Genomic DNA, 25,179 nt, shown 5'->3' on the forward strand with positions numbered 1-25,179 from the left:
TGTTAGTGGCAAACTAAGCCATTTAAAAACTCCTGTTCTATCTACAACATTCCCCACATACAGTGAGGCTTCATATCCATTCATGATATGGAGCGCGTAGCCCTTGTAACTGCAATGTCTATAATTCTCATTATTGGGGTGTAAAATGGACCACTTCACTGCAGTACTACTATGTGTCCGGTTAGTAAAGAGTCCTGTTGCTTGGTTGTCTAACTTACCCTACAGTCTTGTGGGTCTCCATGACCATGGTGCCGTCTGCCCCCGGGACAGGCATGGAGTTGTAACGCACGTTGACCTGGTTCCTCCTCAGCAGAAACTCCCTGCCAATCTTAAGACCCTCGTAGAGCACAGCCAGCAGGAAACAACCAAAGCAGGCCGCCACCATCTCTGAAAGAGGAGACATGTTAAATAATTGACTGACTATCTAACCAATATTATTTGTAGTTTTATGAATAATCAATGGTCAATACATAAAATACTTTTTACATTACATTTCAAGTCTGAAAATACATTCTGGGAACAACTTACCTCCAGGTGTGTTGATGACAAGGCTGGCAAACAGCAGCTCCACGTTTGTGTAGCCAAAGTAGAAGGTCATTTTCTGGAGAAGAGGGACAGAAAACAATTTTTTAAAATAGTAACACCTATAGAGCCAAGGGGTTTACAGACAAACACGGACTACAAACGGATAATCAGCCACGTCGCAGACACCGATGTCTTGCTGCTAGACAAGCTAAACATGTTCTTTGCCCGCTTTGAGGATAACAGAGTGCCACTGACGCGGCCAGCTACCAAGGACTGTGGGCTCTCCTCTGTGGCCGACATGAGTAAGACATTTAAATGTGTTAACCCTCGGAAGGCTGCTGACCCAGACGGCATCCATAGCCGCGTCGTCAGAGCATGTGCAGGTGTGTTTACAGACATATTCAATCCCTTCCTATCCCAGTCTGTTGTTCCCACATACTTCAAGAGGGCCACCATTGTTCCTGTACCCAAGAATGCAAAGGTATCTAAACTAAATGACTATTGCCTTGTAGCACCACCGGTCACCCTACACCCACTTCAATTTGCTTACTGCCCCAATAGATCCACAGACGATGCAATTGCCATCACACTGCCCTATCCCATCTGGACAAGAGGAATACCTATGTTAGAATGTTGTTCATTGATTACAGCTCAGCATTCAACACCATAGTATCCTCCAAGCTCATCATTAAGCTTGAGGCCCTGGGTCTGAACCCCACCCTGTGCAACTGGGTCCTGGACATCCTGACAGGCCGCTCCCAGGTGGTGAATGTGGGAAACATCTCCACTTCACTGATCCTCAACACTGGGGCCCCACAAGGGTGAGTGCTTAGCCCCCTCCTGTACTCCCTGTTCACCATGACCGTGTGGCCATGCACGCCTTCAACTCAATCATCAGGTTTGCAGACGACAACAGTAGCAGGCTTGATTACCAACAGCGACGAGACAGCCTGCAGGGAGGGGAGGGCACTCAGAGTGTGGTGTCAGGAAAATAACATCACAACGTCAAAAAAACAGATGATCGTGGAAACAGCAGAGGGAGCACCCCCCTATGCACAGGACAGCAGTAGAGACGATAGAAAGTTAAGTTCCTCTGCGTACACATCAAGGACAAACAGAAATGGTCCTCCCACACAGACGGTGTGAAGGCGCAACAGCGCCTCTTCAACCTCAGGAGGCTGAAGAAATTTGGCTTGTCACCTAAAACTTGCGCGATTGTGAGCATCCTGTTGGGCTGTATCACTGTATGCTACAGCAACTGCACCGCCCACAACCTCAGGGCTCACCAGAGGAAACTACCTGCCCTCCAGGACACCTACAACACCCGATGTCACAGGAAGGCCAAAAAGATCATCAAGGACAACATCCACCCGAGCAGCTGCATGTTCAGTACAGGTGCATCAAAGCAGAGAGATTGAAAAATAGCTTCGATCTCAAGGCCATCAGACTGTTAAACAGCCATCACTAGCTGAGCGGCTGCTACCTATATACAGACTTGAACCCGTAGGCCTTGAAATACATCCATAGGTACACCTCCAATTCACTCAAATTACATCAATTAGCCTATCAGAAGCTTCTAAAGCCTTGACATAATTTTATGGAATTTTCCAAGTTTAACGGCACAGTCAACTTAGTGTACGTAAACTTCTGACCCACTGGAATTGTGATACAGTGAATAAGTGAAATAATCTGTCTGTAAACAATTGTTGGAAAAATTACTTGTGTCATGCACAAAGTAGATGTCCTAACAGACTTGCCAAAACTATAGTTTGTTAACAAGAAGTTTGTGGAGTGGTTGAAAAACAAGTTAATGACTCCAACCTAAGTTTATGTAAACTTCCGACTTCAACTGTATATCTTGCATTAATCATCTCATATGTATTCTATACTATCTATTGCATCTTAGCCTATGCCGCTCTGACATTGCTCATCCATATATTTATACATTATTCCATTCCTTTACTTCGACGTGTGTATTAGGTTTTGCGGTGGCATTGTTAGATATTACTAGTTAGATATTGCTGGACTGTAAGAACTAGAAGCAAAGTCTTTTCGCTACACTTGCAATAACATCTGCTAACCATGTGTATGTGACCAATAACATCTGCTAACCATGTGTATGTGACCAATAACATCTGCTAACCATGTGTATGTGACCAATAACATCTGCTAACCATGTGTATGTGACCAATAACATTTCATTTGATTCAGCTCACACAGCAGAGAGAAATGTCAAGCAGGCCGTTTGAACTAGAGTTGAATTAAAACCATTCATCTGAATCAGATTTACAACTTTGTGAGGAGGTCGTAGGAAGTGCAGAGATGGGGTGATAAGCATAAAAGCCCATTTATGGTCATTACAGTGTCTGCATTGAACATATAGCATTAACTGCGATACGGCCTCTTCAAAAGTCAGGGCATTCGTAATTCTTGCATTTCGTGGAGCAGAGCTGTTGTGGAGGAAGTTGTTAAGGGAGTGAGTTTGTGTTTATGCAGGATGTACCACCCCCACATACTGTCAACCAATCATATCAATGAGGAGCTATACGGAGCCCTCCGAATTATAAAAATCTTTTTGGGAGGAGCACGGCGATGCAGTACAGAGCTTGAATTGGCCCCCGCAATTGCGTCACCGCCTCCGGACCGCATTGCTGGATCAAGCATAAGTACATCCCACATTGTAACAGAGAGAAATTAGTGTGTGACTGATTTCTTTTTCAGAGTGCCAAGCTCACTCACCATCATATGGCCCCCTCCACCTCCCCCTAGATGATCCTCGTGGGAGCCTGTGACCATGGGAGGAGCCATGCTGCCAGCCATTTTGCTGTGGTCATGGTTATGGTTCGTGTGGTCCATGTTCGTCTCGAATGTATTACTGCAAGAACCAGGAAATAGAGACAAAAATAATACGTCACGCATACTTCCTACCTTTACACACATTTGTCCATGACAGGTTGTTTTTGATGTAGGTAGGCGATTCCAGCAGTATGAACATTACATTTGCATACAAAAATCACATCTTAATGTTTCAAAGAATGGACAAAGCAAATATAAATGAAACGTTTGATGTGTGCATCTACAGTACACCTTGGGGGGGGGGGGGGGTGTATACTCATGAAAGCAGACTTCTAAATATTGGCATGTTGTAAAACTCAAATATGAAGCGTTATTGGTGTTACATGTAGGCCAAGCTTTTTCTGAACATATTAGCAAAAGTCTGAGTTTGTACGACATAGGTCAAAACATGGATATTCATTAAGGAGGAAAGGCATGTCTGAACACAAACTAGAATTTATCATTTGTCATTTTCTTTAGTACTTTAGAGAGGAAAAACAACCGTTATGGATGTTAGACTTTACATTTTAAAGATTATCATCAAAACTTATGATAACAGTTTTTGGTAATTTGGAACGTTAAAAGGTCCTTGGTACTTCAGGATTGAAAAATGACATGTAGCTTTAATAGCAGTCATCACACCCAAACATAAAAATATAGCCTTCATTTCTCAGAGCAAGAATAAACTGACGAGTTTCAGAAGAAAGGTCTTTGTTTCTAGCCTGCAATCGAGCCCACAAATGCTGATGCTCAACTAGTCTAAAGAAACCCAGTTTTATTGCTTCTTTAAATCAGAACAACAGTTTTCAGCTGTGTTAACATAAGGGTTTTCTAATGATCAATTAGCCTTTTAAAATGATACACTTGGATTAGCTAACACAACATGCCATTGGAACACAGGAGTGATGGTTGCTGATAATGGGCCTATGTAAGCATATGTAGATATTCCATAAATAAAATATGCCGTTTCCAGCAACAATAGTAATTTACAACATTAACAATGTTTAAACTATTTCTGATCAATTTAAGTGATTTTTTTTTAATGGACCAACAACAAAAAAACACGCTTTGCTTTCAAAAACAAGGACATTTCTAAGTGACTCTAAACTTTTGAATGGTGTGTGTGTGTGTAATATATATATATATATATATATATATATATATATATATATATATATATATATATATATTAATTACACACACAGGTTTTTCAACCACTCTACACATTTATTAACAAACTATAGTTTTGGCAAGTCGGTTAAGGACATCTACTTTGTGCATTTCCAACAATTGTTTAGACAGATTTCACTGTATCACAATTCCAGTGGTCAGAAGTTTACATACACTAAGTTGACTGTGCGCCTTTAACTTCTTGGTGACAGGGGGGCAGTATTGAGTAGCTTGGATGAATAAGGTGCCCAGAGTAAACTGCCTGCTACTCTGTCCTAGGTGCTAATATATGCATATTATTAGTAGTATTGGATAGAAAACTCTGAAGTTTCTAAAACTGTTTGAATGATGTCTGAGTATAACAGAACTCATATGTACAAACAATAGTACGCAGGAAAAAACCTGAGAAAAATCCAACCAGGAAGTGGGAAATGTTGCACTTCCTAAGGCTTCCACTAGATGTCAACTGTATTTAGAAGTGGGACCGAATGAGAGAGGAATGAGCCAGGTGTCTGGCAGATTGCCACAGCCGCGGTCACGAGCGAGTTAGCTCTCGTTTCATTGCTTTTCGACAGACATAGGAATTCTCAGGTTGGAACATTATTGAAGATTTATGATAAAAATATCCTAATGATTGATAAGTTTCTACGGGCAGTAACGGAACTTTTTGAACTTTGTCCGACTGGACCTGAACGCGCTTTTGGATTTGTTAACAACAAAAGAAGCTATTTGGACATGAATGATGGACATTATTGAACAAAACAAACATTTGTGGAACTGCGCTTCCGATGAAGATCAAAGGTAAGTGAATATTTATAATGCTATTTCTGACTAATGTCCACCACCCAATATGGCGGATATATTTTTGTCTGCTTTGTTGTCTGAACGCTGTACTCAGATTATTGCATGGTTTGCTTTTTCCGTAAAGGTTTTTTGAAATCTTTTTGTATAATAGTCGTATCTTTATCAATGTTTATTTCTGTAAATTGACTCTGTGATATTGCAGAGAGCCACATGTTTTAGAACTACTGAACGTAATACGCCAATGTAAACTCAGATTTGTTGATATAAATATAAACTTTATCAAACAAAACATACATGTATTGTGTAACATTAAGTCCTATGAGTGTCATCTGATGAAGATCAAAGGTTAGTGATTCACTCCATTTCTGCTTTTTGTGACTCCTCTCTTTGTCTGAAAAAAATGGCTGTGTTTTTCTGTGGCTTGGTGGTGACCTAACAATCGTTTGTGGTGCTTTCGCTGCAAATCCTTTTTGAAATCAGCCACTGTGGCTGGATTAACGAGAATTTTATCTTTAAAATTGTGTAAAATACTTGTATGCCTGAGGAATTTTAATTATGAGATTTTTGTTTTGAATTTGGCGCCCTGCACTTTCACTGGCTGTTGCGGGGGGGGGGGGTAAGAAACACCATGTAAGAAACACCATTTCAAAATGTTTCTACATAGGCCCGAAACAGGGTGGTTGGTCACATGATTGGCTGAAAAGCCTTTGAGTCTTGCCCTCCTACTCTGAATTGGCCAAAAGTCATACACTTTCCTACTTTTCTAATAAAGCCAGAACTCTAACATATAGACCTCATTTGGAAATTCTTAACTTTATTTGGGCATGCTCAGGTTAACCTTCCCACGGAATCGCCCAAATTGGCCTAGATATTCAGCTGTGCCAAAAATGTTGCAAAAATTAATGTTTGAAGCTTCGTTTGAAGCTTCTTTTGAAGCCGAGACAGAAATCAGCCCAAAAACAAACGCACCCCCCCCAAACTCTAAGACCTAAGCAACACTTTGTGACTTCTACTTATTCTCCTCCTGTGCAAAACATTCAGTCTCTCTCCTGCTTGATGAGGAAAGCAACCACCATTACATTTTCCAGGTGTATACGACAAATTTAAGTGAGGTCCAGGTCTGTGTTTGACTCTGAGCTTGAAGAGGGATGAAGGGGGTAACCACTCAGACTTGGAGTAGCCTGGTCTTGGGCTTGGCGCCGTACCACCAGCACCAGCTTGAGGACAAGCCCCAGATCCTCTCTAATGCTCCTGGGTTAGCACTGATTAAAAAGTTAACACCATAATTAAACAAGTCAGTCAAATTCTCCAAAGTGCCTAGTGTTATTACTTTGGAGAGATGGTGATTGTGAGAGGTGTTGTAAGAGGCGTTGTAACCATGAACCCCTCAACGTACTGTACTGAACACACTGGTGGAGAACGCTGACTGGGGTGTATTGTAAATGCTGGTTGAAACCATTTCCTTGGACATCAAGGACATGCAAAAAGAAGCACAGTATTTGGACTATGAACATTTGTAGCCTGAGATAACGATTGCAGCTTTGCCAGTTTGTAATCTAGGTATTGATAATGCAATTCCTGGTAGTTAGGGCTAATTATAGTTGTGTTTGGATGTTAAAAGTACCTAAATTGAGGAAAGCACATTTTAGGCTACAAACAGAACCACATAGTCCCAAGAACTGTGAAGCCAGTTCGGACCACTGTGTGCCAAGGCTATTTCATACACAGTTTGAGTCATCCATGTCTACTAGCCATGGCACCTTGAAAGCACCTTCACTCCCTACATGAGTGCGCAATCAATCAAGGTGGAAAAATTTGCTATTTGACTCAAGAGCTCTACCAGGACCATTACTAATTTAATGGCCAAACAACTAGAGGCCACATCCGTAGAAAACTGCCTTTATAACCCAATAAATGCCCACTTAATGGACATTAATGTTATTAAATTAGAGAAAAACATGTTAAACCAAATGTCTGGGACACCCTGAGGCAGAAACCAATGACATCAGGGGACAAGGAAAACAGACATCGAGAATCAAAATGAAAAGACCCAAAATCACATCAATTAACCTGCCAGTCAAGACATCTGTTCTCATATTTTTTCTACTCAGCTCTGCTAGACTCAGTTGTTGCCACAGTGAGAAGTTGGCCCATATGTACAAAGGGCTTAATCCTCACCAAAAGAAACAGTCAAGACGCAGGTAGACATTATGACCAAGTACAACGAAATTGACCACTCATAAACAGTGTTATGAAGACAGACTATTCATAATGGGTGGTGTCCCTCTTAGCGTTAAGTCCAACACGTAAGTCTTCTTAGGTTTAGAAATAAACATTCCATCAAAGTCAACCTTAAATTCTTATCAGTTGCTGAAAAGTCCAAAGCGAAGACCATTGTGCCCTTTAAAGCAAGACAAGAACAGTCTAAAGTCGTGTTACACAGCACTTTGTCTCTCAGAGTTCAAAGAACTGTGAATATAATCACACTCCACATGAGGTTATAAAAGCCATTGTGAAATGTTCCTGCAAGTCCTTGGAATCATAAACGTAAGAACTCTGATCCTTAACCAAAGTAAATCATCAGTAAACTGTTTTGTACCCGAGTGGAAACTATAGTAGGCTACACTATGCTTGAAGACAGTTACAACAAATACTGATTTTCAACATTCATGTAGATAGGGACTCAAATGACAAAAGACTGCTCTCAGTTGGTGAAAGTACAGTGGGTAACAGTTAATTAGCCTAATCCCTTCATATTAGCCCACTCAGTTGGGCTATACATAAAGCAGGAAAATAAGTCTATGCTTTTTTCCAGAACAACCAAAAAGATGCATTGGCGCATGCAAAGAAGTAAAAACAGCAGAAGTACATTTCATACAACAAGGAAATGTACATTATTAAAATGGTAGCATAAACATTCTTGATTCGATAATTGATATGAAATATTGTTATTCCAGTTTTTTATTTTTTTAACTTACCCAAATGTCTCACCACATGCAGAACTTCTGTTACAGCCAAATCAATGACAAGATACTTGTCAATGTGTGCGAGTGTTCATGCAACCCATCAATGTGTACAGGTGTGTAGTCTGATCCTGAGTGTGCTCGCCTGCTCGAGAGAGTGGGAGTGAATGAGTCATGCCGAAGTGCACTAATCTGCCTTCTCATGACTGTCCGCCTCATGTGACCATTCTGCCTCTCATTTCCTTTGATCCAGCCAATAACATGGTGCCCCCCGTCCCCAAAAATGAATGTAGCAACTGCGGATTGCCCCTTTAAAACACATCCAAAAACATACGTGCTGGACAAAACAGCCAACTGAAGAAATAATGTGATGTCCAGTCACTTTCTAAAACCGAAACGGCTGTTTACGCTATCCCTAATGCAGTGAAAAGAAATGAAGCTAGCTTTATGGGACATCTTTGAGGGCAGAACCATTACACCTTTGTTTGTGTAAAACCGTCCTTTAACCAGACAAACTGTCAGTGGTCAATCCACATCACTTAGACTGTTAAATTTTAAAAAAAACTTTCCTGATCAAAATAATTGATCATAAACTGAATGCTGATGCATAGAACACAACTAATACGCAAGTTTAGCAGATGTTATTGCGAGTGTAGCGAAATGCCCATTTCTCTAGCTCCAACAGTACAATACTATCTAACAAGTAATGTAGAACAATTTCACAACATGTACCTAATACACAAATCTAGGTAAAGGAATGGAATTAAAGAATATATAAATATAAGGATGAGCAATGTCAGAGCAGCAAAGACTAAAATACAGTAGAATAGTATATACATATGAGACGAATAATGCAAGATATGTAAACATTAAAGTGACTAGAAGGGATGTACGATATAAAATTAAATCGGTGAACATATCAGAATCGGACGATAATAGCTAAAAATCCCAAGGTCGGTATTGGCCCGATGTCTAGTTTAATGCTGATGTTAAAAACTGCTGTCAAAGGTACTGTGCATACCTATAGAACATAGGTACATGACGTAATGACTCCACGTAAAATGTTACGCAACACGTGCAACACAGCATTCCTAACCTTGCTGATAATGTCAGCTGTGTGGATCAAGCAGTCAACAAGTCGATCAGTCATTTGAAAGAGTAAGAACTTTTCAGCAAGACAACTCAAAGGCGAAATCCATTAACACCAAGATAATGGAATTCATTGCCTTTGACAATCAACCGTTCTCTGTCATGCGTGATTTTGGCTTTTCGCTTACTGGTTGAGCACCGATACACGCTACCAAGTGTGCTATTTTTCAGATGTTGCCCTACCGGAGTTAGACAGTACTAGCTTCAAAAATCACTGAAGTTGAAGACGTACACCTCCCTCACTAACTTCAAGCATCAGCTGTCAGAGCAGCTTATCGATCGCTACAGCTGTACACAGCCCACCTGTAAATGGCTCATCCAACCAACTACCTACCTCATTCCCATATTTGTTTTATTCTGCTCTTTTGCACACCAGGATTTCTACTTGCACATCTATCACTCCAGTGTTAATTGTGAACTTGTAATTACTTCGCCACTATGGCCTATTGACTGCCCTACTTCATACGCACACACTGTATACAGATTTGTTTATCCAATGTTTTTAATGTTTGAGGTTTTGATTATGTTTTACTGGCAATGGGGACATATGTAAATGCCAACAAAAGCATTTTTTGGTCAGTGTGGTGTGTGTGTGTGTGTGTCCTTTATTTAACTAGGCAATAGAGGTCGACCGATTAATCGGAATGGCCAATTAATTAGGGCCGATTTCAAGTTTCGATTTCAAAAACAAAAAATATATATATTTTTTTTAAATAGCTGAAGTTGGAGACTTTATCTCCCTCACCAACTTCAAACATCAGCTATCTGAGCAGCTAACCGATCACTGCAGCTGTACATAGTCTATTGGTAAATAGCCCACCCATTTTCACCGACCTCATCCCCACACTGTTTTTATTTATTTACTTTTCTGCTCTTTTGCACACCAATATCTCTACCTGTACATGATCATCTGATCATTTATCACTCGTGTTAATCTGCAATATTGTAATTATTCGCCTACCTCCTCATGCCTTTTGCACACATTCTATATAGACTCCCCTTTTTTCTACTGTGTTATTGACTTGTTAATTGTTTACTCCATGTGTAACTCTTGTCTGTTCACACTGCTATGCTTTATCTTGGCCAGGTCGCAGTTGCAAATGAGAACTTGTTCTCAACTAGCCTACCTGGTTAAATAAAATAAAAATAAATTAAAAACACAGATTTTCACCTTGTCAGCTCGGGGGATCCAATCTTGCGACCTTACAGTTAACTAGTCCAACGCTATAACCACCTGCCTCTCGTTGCACTCCACAAGGAGACTTGTTACGGGAATGCAGTAGAAGCCAAGGTAAGTTGCTCGCTGGCATTAAACTTATCTTAAAAACAATCAATCACAATCATTAGTTATAACTACACATGGTTGATGATATTACTAGTTTATCTAGCATGTCCTGCCTGGCATATAATCGTTGCAACGCTGGGGGATGATTTAACAAAAGCGCTTTTGCGAAAAAAGCACAATCGTTGGACTGTACCCAACCACAAACACCAATGCCTTTCTTAAAATCAATACACATAAGTATATTTTTAAACCTGCATATTTAGCAGGCAATATTAACCAGGTGAAATTGTGTCAATTGCATTCATTGCACGCAGAGTCAGTGTATATGCAACAGTTTGGGCAGCCTGGCTCATTGCGAACAAATTTGCCAGAATTGTACGCAATTATGACATAACATTGAAGGTTGTGCAATGTAACAAGAATATTTAGACTTAGGGATGCCACCCGTAAGATAAAATAAGGTAAAGGTCCGTATTTCACTGAAAGAATAAACATTTTGTTTTCCAAATGAGTTTCCAGATTTGACCATATTAATGACCTAAGGCTCGTATTTCTGTGTGTTATTGTGTTATAATTAAGTCTGATTTGATAGAGCAGTCTGAATGAATGATTACGGACCTGCTGCTGCTCAGTCAAACAGCACTTCTGTGCGTTTTGCCAGCAGCTCCTCGCAAAAACAGCGCTGTTTATGACTTCAAGCCTATCAGCCTAAAGTCTGGTGTAACCGATGTGAAATGGCTAGCTAGTTAGCGGGGTGCGCGCTAACAGCGTTTCAAATGTCACTCGCTCTGAGACTTGGAGTAGTTACTCCCCTTGCTTTGCAAGGGTTGTGACTTTTGTGGAGTGATGGGTAACGCTGCTTCGAGTGTGGCTGTTGTCGATGTGTTCCTGGTTCGAGCCCAGGTAGGGGGAGGAAAGGGACGGAAGCTATATTGTTACACTGGCAATACTAAAGTGCCTATAAGAACATCCAATAGTCAAAGGTATATGAAATACAAATTGTATAGAGAGAAATAGTCCTATAAATACTATATTAACTACAACCTAAAACCTCTTACCTTGGAATATTGAAGACTCATGTTAAAAGGAACCACCAGCTTTCATATGTTCTCATGTTCTGAGCAAGGAACTCATACGTTAGCTTTTTTACATGGCACATATTGCACTTTTACTTTCTCCAACACTGTTTTTGCATTATTTAAACCAAATTGAACATGTTTCATTATTTATTTGAGGCTAATTGATTTTATGAATGTATTATATTAAGTTAAAAGTGTTAACTCAGTATTGTTGTAATTGTCATTATTAGAAATTTAATTTAAAAACAAATAAAAAAGTCAAATTAATCGGTATCGGTATTGAAAAATCATAAGTCGGTCAACCTCTAGTTCCTAGGCCATCATTGAAAATAAGAATGTTCTTAACTGACTTGCCTAGTTAAATACAGATTAAATAAACAGTGTACTTAAAAAAATATATATATTTTTTTTTAATCGTCCAAATCGGTGTCCAAAAATACTGATTTCCGATTGTTATGAAATCTTGAAAAATCGGCCCTAATTAATCGTCCATTCCGATTCATCGGTCGACCTCTAGTCTGAAACTGCAACTTAAAGCGGGTACAACTTCAGGGTTCACAGTAAACGTGAGCTGGAAGTTGCACAGCATCCCATAACATTTTAACATGTTATATCATTCAGCCTACACCATCAGCCAATGTGGGGTGTTCAATGTGGGCCTACATTCCATGAGACTTTTGGGGGAAAGAAAACACAAAAAACATGCAGCGCTTGACAATTACCTGTTTATCTACTTCTCTTTCAGACAAGGAGGTGACTGAAAATTGTTTGATGCAAGAAACCACTTTACAAAATAAATTGTATTATTATTCCCATACATTATTACAGAGAACAGACAAATGATGCTATCCTCTGCCTATTTGTATATGTGTGTGGAGGCATGTGTTGCTTCAGTCCCCGCTGTTCCATAAGGTTCTGAACCAATTGCAATTTTCCTACGTCCTTTTTTGTGGCACCTGACCACACGAGATGTAGTTGAGGTTTAGGGTTTAGTGAATAATTTGTCCCAAATACAATGCTTTGAGTAATATAAATATTTAGGGACTAACTTATTCCTTGCCACCCACTGAAACTAACTGCAACTCTTTGTTAAGTGTTAAAAGCCACACTTAAGTCTAACAGTCCCCCCCCCTTCTCTCAGCCAATGAGTCATTTGTGTAAGTGCTGTGCTTGAGGAATGTCCTTCTCTATAAGCATGCTGGAAGTTTGTCATCAATAGGTTTACTTTGAAATAGCATTGTATCTGGTCAAACACTTTTTTCCAAAAGGTTACTACAGGTAGGTAACAGGCTGAATGGTAAAGGGGGCTTTACCATTCTTATGTAGAGGAATTACTTTTGCTTCCCTCCAGGCCAGGGGGCACACATGCTAGTAGGCTTAAAGTGAAAATAGGGCAAATAGGAGTGGCAATATCATCCTCTATTATCCTCAGTAATTTTCCATACAAGTTGTCAGACCCCGGTGGCTTGTCATTGTTGATAGAGAACAATCAATTCTTCACCTCTTCGACACTAACTTCATAGAATTTAAAATGACAATGCTTGAATTTCATAATTTGGTCAGATCTACTTGGATGTGTAGTGTCTGCATTTGTTGCTGGCATGTCATGCCTAAATTTGCTAATCTTAACAATTTTTAAAAAATCATGAAAGTAATTGGCAATATCAGTTGGTTTTGTTACAAAGGAGCCATCTGATTCAATGAATGATGGGGCTGAATGTGCCTTTTTTCAAAGAATTTCATTTAAGGTGATTCAAAGCTTTTTTTTTATACCATCATTCATCTTTGTTTCATAGTGTAGTTTCTTATTTTTATCAATTTAGTCAAATGATCTCAATTTGCAATAAGTTTGCCAATCAGTTGTGCAGCCAGACTTATTTTCAATTCCTTCTGAATCATCCCTCAACCATACAATTTTTAAAATTCAATCAACTGGGATTTAACAGTTTTTACAGTCATTTTCTTAAAAGCTCTTAGGGCTAGGGGGCAGTGTTATGAAGTTAAGATGAATGACTTGCCCTAAGTAAACTGCCTGTTACTCAGGCCCAGAAGGATACGCATATAATTGGTAGCATTGGAAGGGGGGGGGGGGGGGGGGGGGGGGGGGGGGGGGGGGAGTCACAGGCCATTTCAATGCTAGTCTATGGGAGATACAAATAAATGTTTTTCCCAAGGTGACTAATAAGAAAAGTAGTCTTGAATGAGGTGCGCGCTCTTCGTTATTTATCTTCCCTATTGAACATACTATTCTCAGTCTTAAATATCTAAATAAACAATCAAATTTGAGTACCTGAGGATTAATTAGAAACATCGTTTGACTAATTTGGACGAACTTAAACTTTTTGGATTTGTTTGTATGCATGTTGAACGAGGGGATGACCGAATCAAGCGCACCAACTATTGGGATATAAAGAAGGACTTTATCAACACAAACAACCATTCATTGTGTAGCTGGGACCCTTGGGATTGCAAACAGAGGGCGATCTTCAAAGGTAAGTGCTTTAGTTTCGAGCCATTTTGGATTTTGTGACGCCTGTGCTGGTTTGAAAAAGTATTTTGATGTGGGGCACGGTCTTCAGATAATCACATGGTGTGCTTTTGCCGGAAAGCTGTTTCGAAATCTGACAACGCGGTTGGATTAACAAGCAGTTAAGCTTTTAAATGATGTAAGACACTTGTATGTTCATGAATGTTTAATATTACAATTTTGTCATTTGCGCACTCCAGATTCACCGGATGTTGTCGATTTTGATACCGATAATGGGATCTGTGTGCTAAGAGGTTAATGGGTACATGCTTATTAGTAACTGGAATAAGCAATTTCATAAATGTGTCGAGTGCAGTGCCTATTGGCTACGTAGCTTATTGAAGTTTGCACTCAGCGGGACCTGAAATTTGCTCAGTGACAAAACATTGAGGGAATATTGCATGTACAGTGCATTCGGAAAGTATTCAGATAACAAAATATGGAAAAATTCATGCTCCATTACTTATTCTAAAATGGATTCAAAAGAATAAAGCTCAATCTACACACAATACCCCATAAAAGACAGACTAATTTTTGCAAATGTATTAAATAGAAAAAAACTGAAATATCACATCTACATAAGTATTCAGACCCTTTACTCAGTACTTTGTTGAAGCACCTTTGGCAGTGATTACAGCCTCAAGTCTTATTGGATATGAAGCTACAAGCTTGGCACACCTGTATTTGGAGAGTTTCTTCCGTTCTTCTCTGCTGATCGTCTCAAGCTCTGTCAGGTTGGATGGGGAGGGTCACTGCACAGCTATTGTCAGGTCTCTCCAGAGGATGTTCGATCGGGTTCAAGTCCGGGCTCTGGCTGGGTCATTCAAGGACATTCAGAGACTTGTCTCGAAGCCACTCCAGCATTATCTTCACTGTGTGCTTAGGGTCGTTGTCCTGTTGGAAGGTGAACCTTTGCCCTAGTCCGAGGTCCTGAGCAGGTTTTCATCAAGGATCGCTCTGTACTTTGCTCCGTTAATCTTCCACTTGATCCGGACTAGTCTTTCAGTCCCTACCGCTGAAAAACCCCGCCACAGCATGATGCTACCACCACACTTCACTGTAGGGATGGAGCAAGGTTTCCTCCAGATGTGACACTTGGCATTCAGGCAAAAGAGTTCAGTCTTGGTTTCATCAGACCAGAGAATCTGGTTTCTCATGGTCTGAGAGCCAGATGCCTTTTGGCAATCCAAGCGGGCTGTCATTTGCCTTTTACTGAGGAGTGGCTTCCGTCTGGGTGCCCTACCATAAAGGCCTGATTGGTAGAGTGCTGCAAAGATGGTTGTCCTCCTGGAAGGTTCTCCCATCTCCACAGAGGAAATCTGTAGCTCTGTTAGAGTGACCCTCGGGATCTTAGTCACCTCCCTGACCAAAGGCTCAGTTTGGCCAGGCAGCCTGCTCTAGGAAGAGTCTTGGTGGTTCCAAACTTCTTCCATTTAAGAATGATGGAGGCCACTGTTCTTAGAGACCTTCAATGCTTGCAGACATTTTTTGGTACTCTTCCCCAGATCTGTGCCTCAACACAATCTGGTCTCGGAGCTCTACGGACAATTCCTTCGACCTCATGGCCTGGTTTTTGCTCTGACATGCACTGTCAACTGTGGGACCTTATATAGACAGGTGCGTGCCTTTCCAAATAATCTCCAATCAATTGAATTTACCACAGGTGGACTCTAAATCAAGTTGTTGAAACTGCTCAATGATGATCAATGGAAACAGGATGCACCTGAGCTCAATTGAGTCTCATAGCAAAGGGTCTGAATAAATCAAACCAAAGTTTATTTGTTACATGCGCCGAATACAACAGGTTTACACCTTACAGTGAAATGCTTACTTACAGGCTCTAACCAAGTGCAAAAAAAATGTATAAGGTGAACAATAGGTAGGTAAAGGAAATAAAACAGTAAAAAAAGATAAGCTATTTACAGTAGTGAGGCTACATACAGACACCGGTCAGTCAGGTTGATTTGAGGTAGTATTTACCTATAAATATGGTTAAAGTGACTATATGATGCATATATGATGAACAGAGAGTAGCAGTAGCGTAAAAGAGGGGTTGGCGGGTGGGACACAATGAAGATAGCCCGGTTAGCCAATGTGCGGGAGCACTGACTGGTCGGCCCAATTGAGGTAGTATGTACATGAATGTATAGTTAAAGTGACTATGCATATACGATAAACAGAGAGTAGCAGCAGCGTAAAAAGAGGGGTTGGGGAGGGTTTATGTAAATAAGGCATTTCCGTCTTTTATTTTTAATATACATGTAAACATGTCTAAAAATCTATTTTCACTTTGTCATTATGGGGTACTCTGTGTAGATTGCTGAGGATTATTTTTTATTATTCTCACCTCCAGCTTTTAAAAACATGAATTAAAAGTAGGTCAAAGGTGTCAAGGCCGACGTGCCGATGTACAGCTTTTATGAAAGGTCAGCTTATGAAACTGGCTCATTACAATCCCAACCAAAGATGACAGTGACTGAATCAATTATGAAATGTGCAGTAAATAGCCCAGAGTACAAATGTAAGGAACCAAAATTAGCATTGAGACAATTACCAACAAAACATTCTATGATTGCACAAACTGAAACATTGTCGTTAGACATGATAATTCAATTATTTAGTAAAGACTACAATTTACTCAAGTGTGTGTACTATGGCTGGGAAATGCCAGGGAGTTCACGATACATGTTGTGAATCTCACAATTTTATATGTATTGCGATTCGATGTTCCAACACCATATGTTTGCTGCAGAGGGACAAGAGAGCCATGTTTTGATCAGTCACTGAAATTAAAGTGCTGCTAACAAATGGGCTACCTAATTAAAAAGATGGTAACAAACTAGTTTTGGTGCAGGTACAGCAAACGAATGCAAAAATAACATTGCGATATTATCAAAACGATAGTCAAAAATACTGCACTGTACGATATCACAATCAATGACCCCACATAATCAAGTAGACCTAAGCCTAATCCTTTCATGGTTAACAGCACACCACTTACCACATTTTGCCCAACATGCTGCATAATTGCCAGACTTCAAACACATTCTTAATGAATGCACAAGAGCCACTACTTGAGGCAAATACAGTACTGTAAAGGGTAGCTAGCTAGTTGCTTCACAGGCTTGCTAAAATAATAAATTGGCAATGTAGGCCTACATTCCACCTTTTAAAGCCTGATAGTGTGGAACAATACAGGTTGAGGTACAATAACCAAAAGGTTGCCAATTCAAACGTGATTTTCTCCATTACATTCTGATCACACTCATCATTCCATCTTTGATTTACAAGTGTTTAAGCCTTATTTAACTGTACCTGTCATTTGTGTTATCATTCCACTGCTTTGTGTATTATAAGTAGCAGGAATCTCATATAGGACCATTCATGGAATAGAATGGTTGTGTGTGACCCAAATGGTTTCAGGAAATCTGCAAGGGAGTTCCAGAAACAGATCAATGGCTTTTTTTGTTTGCAGGACATAAAACGTTCTGAACAACGGGTTTACTTTACGGACAGACTTATACTTAGGTTAGTTAATAAATGCAGTAGGGGACAACTATATTTGACTATGGCTTAAATTCCCTCCACCAGGCTTAACTGATCCGCTTAGAATTTGAAGTAGATTCTTAGTGATTGTTTGGATCTTGATTATTGATTGAAATAATCAAGATCAAAACAATCCACTTCAAATTCTAAGGGGGTCAGTTAAGCCTGGCGGGTGGAATTTAAGTCATAGTCAAATATAGTTGTCCCCTACTGCCTTTATTAACTAGCCTAAGTATAAGTCTGTCCGTAAAGTAAACCCGTTGTTGAGAATGAGAAGCCTTGCCAGGCAAACAAGTTTCAGTCACATCGGAGTGATGCCAATGAGAAAGAGGGCCAACTACAACAGAGCTAGAGGACAGCCTGGCCCATTGGATACTGTCACCCTGTCCTCCTAATACACAGAGACAATAGGGCACTGTTTCCCTCAGACCCACTCAAACATTCCTCCAATCCACATATCTGAGAGTAAATGAAAATATGACAAAGCCAGTTATGAGTTACTCTGTTATTTCAGAGCAATCTAATAGAAAGTTAAATCAAAAAGATGGAAGGGCAGATCTTGATGAACAGCCTCTTAATCTCTGAAGACCATAGATGTGTGCATTGGGGCAGTTTGCCGTGGCTGTCAAGTGCAATTTAAAAGCAGACTTTCCACAATAAAATCAGTGAGTACCGACTATGAGAGATAAAATAGATGACATACATTTATTCTGGTTGTCGGGTCTTGACCTTTTCTACTGTACTTTTGGTCTGCCATAAATAATTACCAATAGGTCATGGCACCTTTGGTCTGTAGGCACATTAAAATGTCCACTTGTCTGTTACAGTGAGGGGATAACTAATGGGTCGTGTTCCGAGATGGAATAGGTCTTGAAAAGCAACGAAAGAGGAATCCTACCGTAGTGCACTGAGCCTATAGGGGCCACAGTTGGTTACATGTTTCATCATCGCTCTGAAAAGGCTGCAATTGAATTAGCCTAAAACATTTAAATTAGTAGAACGTACTGTTGCATATTTGTTGCCTTAAGTTCCAGTTGTGGAATAGGGAATACACATTGAAATATTGAGTATATTTTAAGTTTGTGGTTGTGCTGAAGATGTCAATTTAACAAGCATGACAATTTGATCTAACGGTCTTGATAGCCTAGCTACTTGTTTCAGAATAGGTAGGTAGAGCATAATGGAAAAGGGCCACGTGAAACCTAGAAGTGGAGAGATCAATGAGTCGTTGGCAACAAAGTACTGTAGCGTTTTGTGTACTGTAACTAGCGAATAAAAAATCCTAAGTGTTTCTCAACCACAACTGACTTAATGAAAATCATACATTAGATAAAAATGGGATGTCAATCGCCAGGATAGATATTTAGAACATTTTGCTTAAATTGTGAGATGGTTGAAGTTGCACGATACCTCAAAAATATTTTGTTAGCCATCAAATTAACTCCAGTACGTGCTAGACTACTAGCTTTGCCTCGTAGCTAGCTTCATACAGAGGTCAAACACAAGCGAGAGAGGATAGTCTGGGCATGCACGCGCTTACCTCACAACATATAGTGAACTCGGTTCCAGCGGGATTTTCTTTGGTCTCAATAACGCACAACCGAATGATTAACTATGAGCTTTCAAATGAACGTCCAGATTCCCGTTTACTCTACTGGCAAAACGCCGACAGCACACGTCACATTTAAGTATAACAACCACAGCAAGATGACTTTTGACAAGGCAGGGAAATGTAGACGTAGCACGCATGTTTTCGTATGGTAGCCAATCAGACGACCGTTCAGGGCAAGCATTTCCGCCGTCACTAGTTACCACAGCCACAAAGTCATAAACCCCGCCCATTTCTACAATTTATCTTCTTACAATATGATTTAAATCTAACCTTTAAATTAAGACCAAAAAGTAATATTTTTTTTCACGATTTTGTGGCTATGGTAACTAGTAGAAACCCCCGCCACATGGCAGCCCGAACGATGACGCGATGTCGTATGATGTCGACATGTTATAAACCTACATAACATCGTATAACATCTGTGAATATCATGTTACCATCAAAAAACAAACATGTGTACGTTTTCATTTACAAATATCCTCAGTGTGTGTATTTTCGAGGTGAACTCTTACCTGTAGCCACATTACATGTTAATGATCAAAAGCATACTGTAAATTAAAAATCAATGTTGGGGCTCCCAGTCTAAGGCACTGCGTCTCAGTACTAGAGGCGTCACTACAGACTTTGGTTCGATTCCCGCCTGTATCACTGAGAATAATTATGTACTAAAGCTATTGTTTGAGGAAACGAGCATTCTTTATCTAAATCAGTTCTGAGATTACATGTATATATTGGGATGTTGTAGTGTCCTCTGGAGGATGAAAGTGGTACTTCATGAAGAACTTTGAGCAAAAAAGGCATGTAAACTCAGCAGGGGCAGCTATATCAAGATTGTCAATGTATGATATCTTATCCAGAAGTCACAGACATGGCTGCAGTTGTTCTGCTTTCTTTGGTCTATTCCAGTATTCCTGTATTGGGCTGCTGGACACGTCTGTTCTGGTGGAACCAGCCTTATTGCTGCATTCACCATTCTATTTCAGTGAACAGAGCAATCAGGCTGGTTCTAACAGTCTAGCTAAACAACATACCACAGGGCACTTGGGGTGAGGAATCGCACAACCTCTAGCAAATTCTACATTAGCTGTAGAATTTAGGAAATAAATTAGGAAAACAGGATATGGTCACTTCAGTCACTCAAGAATAAACCACGAGAACACTATTAGATTGCTGTGAACAGAGGAACATCCACTATAAAGGATAATATCTTCTTAGAGATTAAAAATCAAATTGGGACAGCAGGGAAACATTCAAACAAAACAGCAATCTTTTTTTCCCAGGCCCAACAGTCCATTAAGTGAAATAAGCAATGTATTTGTCTCCACAAATTAAACGAAGAACAATATGTCCATTTTAATAAACATTGCACAGCAAGACACACACACACTAATCTTTACATAAAAACCTTGATACTTCAAGCGATGAAGATGGGGAAACAAAGACACTGCATAAGACCAAAAGAACCTCTGCCTGCTTTGACTAACCAACAGAGTGAATATGCTTTATATTTTACTGGACAAATGTATACCTATTTGAATCATATACACATATGTTGATTATATTTATAGAGAAAATAAACTTGTGGGTATAGCATTAAAGTTATGAGCAGGCAGGCCAAGAGGTTTGCACCATGCATGGGTGTAGTAGATGGGTCAATGAAGCATGTGTCAACTGATGGCAGTGCAATGAGTGTCTCAGTGTTTCCTTAGTTTAATAAGGGGTTGTGATGAGGGGGTTTAACCAGCAAAACGGTAATTGACATGGATCTCTGGCTTGATGTCACACACCATCTTAAGCAGGTTGCCCAGCACCCCTTCCCGGTTCTGCTGGTAGCTGGTCTGGATGCTACCCATCTTGCCCACAGTCTCTTTGTCCACCTCTACAGCAGAGTTACCATGGGATCCAAGAGCCTAATGGAAAAATGGAAGACCGATTTAGGCCACCTTTCAAGACAAACCACTTCAAACATACAGTAAGTATTAAATAAGTTATTATATGGCTGGTGTTAAGGTCTTATCAATATAGCTACCAACTACAGTGCCTTATGATTAGGAAAATATGACTCATGTTTCCCATTTGCAAAATAAAACGGTCCCCCCCCAGTGTCTCACCGCAGCCTCCTTGGTCTTAAAATCCTTCTCCCTCTGCATACGGTACTGCTCAATCTCAGCCTGGGCTTCCTCCTTGGCCTGCTTCAGCCGACGGTTCTTACCTGATCAAACAGAAGAAAACAAAACTGCACTTAGGCCTAGTAAGTGAAATAAACATTAATTCAATTCCCCATTCAATAAATTTTTTCCCAACTACGCAGTTTGCTGTGTGGTTTCTGACAAAATAGGAAGTGAAATCCTAGTGTTTCATAGGGAAATGAGACTTAGTGAAAGAATTGTGAGGAAAGAAGCAAGTAGCCTACTGTCAAAACAGATTTTAAATCTAGGCCTAGTCTGGGGCTAAAAACCATGTTCAGTGGAGAATATCCATTTAAGTGTTTAGTCCAAAGGTAGGCTAATCCGGGTCTGGGAAACAAACCGTTGGAGTTAGACTGAAGGGTAAAGGATACATTTAGATATCAATTTTCCCTTTAAGACAGAGGCAACTTATTTTTTAAACGAGCTCCGACAGGGAAACAAAATCATTTTGAATGGTCACCCAACTCGGAATTCCAAGTAAGGAACTGGGGCCTCTTTCTAAAGCTCCGACTTTCCGACCTGAAGATCACTGACGAGTTCACGGTTGTCTTAAACGCCATTAAATCTATACAGGAAGCTTGTCCGAAACTAATAGTGCAAACTAATAGTGCAGCGGGTCGGATCTGCTGGCTAGGTAGCTAGTCATCTTGGATTGAAGGCCTTGCCATCTTCACACTTTGCAGTTAGGAATAAATATATATGTTGGCTGTCAAATCTGGGGTTTATTACAGTAGCTGTTATAGTTAACTAGTTTTAATGGCATACGTAACATTTTATCTTCCAGAAACAATACTAGCCAATTAAGCTAACGTTAGCTAGCTTAGTTTATCTACGCCGCTGAATGACAGCAGATTTTAACTTACGTTTGCGGGCTTCTGCTACTTTTTCTGCAGCTCGTTTTTCAGCTTGCAAAAGCTGCTGGATACCCTGGGACTGGCTTGCCATTGTTTAGTTCGGAGATAGATAGACGGACAAGAATATGTGGTTCCTCCAGCTGCTGGTCTGTGTTTGCAGCGAAGGTTGGTGAATTGACTGCAGTCAGCTGACAGCGCGTCATAGATAGAAGGGATAACCCTGACACTTCCAGTCGCGTGGAGTCTGAGAGGGTGAAACTGGGCGGACATTCTGCACAGTTTCTCATCGATGAAACAACTGATCTCAATACATTTTTATTTCCTCAAACTAGATTGTCACGAACAGCGCAATAAGTTTTATAGACTTGACTGATGTCTTGCCACAGTTATCTTACAATGCCAAAAAAGATGCAACACTGTTTCTGGGTGGTCATTACAAAAGGAGCAATTTGAGTTGATGTTTTCCTTAAACCTCTTCATATAGTGGTTTGCAGGATAATATTTATGAATAATTTTAAAGGAAAATTCCTTAATTTTTTTAACAAGTAGGTATGTGTGTGGCAACATCCAAACTTTTTTCAAACAGATATTATCAATAAATCCATTCCAATAAGGCATGACATACAACATCCTACTGAAACAAGGTTGGTATCGCTCTGTTGTTGAATGGACCAAAAGAGAAACAAATCTTTCCTACTGATGAGTCAACAGGGTCAATAGAAGGTAGGCTCTGAGGGTCAGGTCTTGACACGTTCCTGAATAACATAGCAACAGGGAATGGCATCTAAAACAATTGCAAAATCTTTAGGTGTTACAGGGACCTTGTAAAGTGATAATAATTATTTATAACTGAGTAAAAGACCCTCTGCATTTACCAGTTGGTTGACCAATAGGATATTATTTCTGAACTAATATTCTAAAAACACATTTGTATTTTTATACAATATATCCCGATTATTCCATATATAATATCTGTGTGGAGAAAATTTGTGTTTATAAATTAAGGACCATGACAAGAAAACCTGCTGATGAAAAGCAGAAAGTTTCACAGGAACTTTCTCAATATTATAATTGCAAAACAACATGAAGTTAAGGCCACCAAAAGTAGAGAAGACATGATGAGGAATAAAATTCCAGATAGAAGTGGTTCTTCTTAGGAATTGTTTTATCCAATTGATCTTAAAAGTATTATTTAAAGTAGAAAAGTCCAGAAAATTCAGTCCACCATTCTCAATAAGTGTTCATTACAACAGTTTTCCTAATGTAATGGGTACGGTTTCTCCAAAGAAAGTTGAAACGCATCTGGTCTATCTCTTTGCTTATTTTACTGTCAAGATATAAAGATAGAGCACCATATGTTAGTCTAGAGATACCTTCGGCCTTGGTTATTAGGACTCTACCTTTTAAAGATAAGTCCCTCTGTTGCCATTGATTTAGCTTCTTCTGAGTTTTTTTAAATAAGAGGGTTAAAATTTAGTAAGCCTCTAGACTTCTGATCCTTTGTAATGGTTATGCCTAAATATATAAGTTCTTCTTTTACTGGAATATCATAATATGAAGGTGTTACACAATCTTTGACAGCTATGAGGTCACATTTATTCATGTTAAGATATAGACCAGACACTTTGGAAAAGGATTGTATCACATTGATCGATATGGGAATTTGGTTATCGTCTTTCACAAAAAGTGTAGTATCATCAGCCAGCTGGGTTCTAATAATTTATTTACCAGCTGTGGAAATACCTTGTACAGGACTATTATTTAAAGAATTTGCAAGAAGTTGGCTGATTAATAAAAACAGGTACGGAGAGATAGGACAACCTTGCCTAATTCCTCTCTTTAACTCAAATCTAGGTGAGGTGCCATATTTAATTTTGATAGAGCTGTTACCATTTGCATAGGGAGTCTTACAGAAAAAAATCCCCAATGCCAAGTCTCTCAAGGGAGTGGAAGAGAAACGGATTCTCTACTGTGTCAAATGCTTTATAAAAACCTACAAATAATATGAAGCTATCCTCAGTTATTAGGTCTGAGTAGTCAAGTATGTCTAATACTAGTCTGACATTGTTAGAAATATGTCTGTTCCTCATGAAGCCAGACTGTGTTTCATCAATGATTGCATCCAAGACTTCTTTCATTATTTTTGCAAGTAGTAAGGCTAATATCTTATAGTCATTATTAAGAAGACAAATTGGACGGCAGTTATCGATGAGCAGCAATTCTTTTTAGGCTTAGGTATTAGTGTTATTAACCCCTGACTCATTGTAGGAGGGAGAACATTGTTTTTAATACTCTCTAAAAAGACTTCAAATAGGAAGGGAGCTACTTGTTCAGAAATAATTTGTAAAATTCTGATGTAATTCCATCAACACCTGGGGATTTATTGTTCTTTAGATGTTTGATATACTCTAAAATCTCTTCAACTTTGATGGGTTCATCTCACTGTTTAGATTCTATATCACTGATAGAGTGAACATTATTCAGTGAGTTAAAAAACATATCTGTGGATTCCTGAGCTATACAATTTTCTGTAAAAATTGCTACAGTATTTAGCGATTCATTTTTGGTCATCTGTAATAACACCATCAATGTTTAACTTATGGATAGTGTTATTTTTAGAGTGAAATTTCTCAAGTCTAAA

The 25,179-nt window shown here is 39.6% G+C and overlaps 2 protein-coding genes across 11 annotated transcripts in view; both read right to left on the reverse strand.

Annotated features, from left to right (window-relative positions):
* The window catches only part of LOC124049073 (high affinity copper uptake protein 1-like), a 33,189-nt gene extending 13,587 nt beyond the window's left edge, over positions 1-19,602 (reverse strand). For 9 of the 10 annotated variants that reach the window (XM_046370412.1, XM_046370410.1, XM_046370413.1 and 6 more), the window contains exons 1-4: positions 8,313-8,468; positions 3,265-3,400; positions 529-601; positions 219-387 (exon numbers count right to left, since the gene is read on the reverse strand). In XM_046370412.1, the coding sequence (XP_046226368.1) occupies positions 219-387; positions 529-601; positions 3,265-3,381 (359 nt within the window). In that variant the 5' untranslated portion in view covers positions 3,382-3,400; positions 8,313-8,468. Of the gene's footprint in view, positions 1-218; positions 388-528; positions 602-3,264; positions 3,401-8,312; positions 8,469-19,423 lie in introns of those variants that run through there. The other variant, XM_046370409.1, reaches the window with a different exon arrangement.
* A 1,231-nt stretch (positions 19,603-20,833) lies between these two features.
* On the reverse strand, positions 20,834-22,926 carry LOC124047905 (V-type proton ATPase subunit G 1-like). The gene is made up of 3 exons (XM_046368239.1): positions 22,548-22,926; positions 21,607-21,707; positions 20,834-21,405 (listed from the first exon to the last, which is right to left on the reverse strand). Exons 1-3 carry the CDS (start codon positions 22,627-22,629, stop codon positions 21,232-21,234), a joined length of 357 nt encoding a protein of 118 aa, XP_046224195.1. The 5' UTR covers positions 22,630-22,926; the 3' UTR covers positions 20,834-21,231.
* Between the last annotated feature and the right edge of the window lie 2,253 nt (positions 22,927-25,179).

This window comes from Oncorhynchus gorbuscha, linkage group LG11, assembly GCF_021184085.1.
Source record: "Oncorhynchus gorbuscha isolate QuinsamMale2020 ecotype Even-year linkage group LG11, OgorEven_v1.0, whole genome shotgun sequence".
Taxonomy (NCBI): Eukaryota; Metazoa; Chordata; class Actinopteri; order Salmoniformes; family Salmonidae; genus Oncorhynchus; species Oncorhynchus gorbuscha.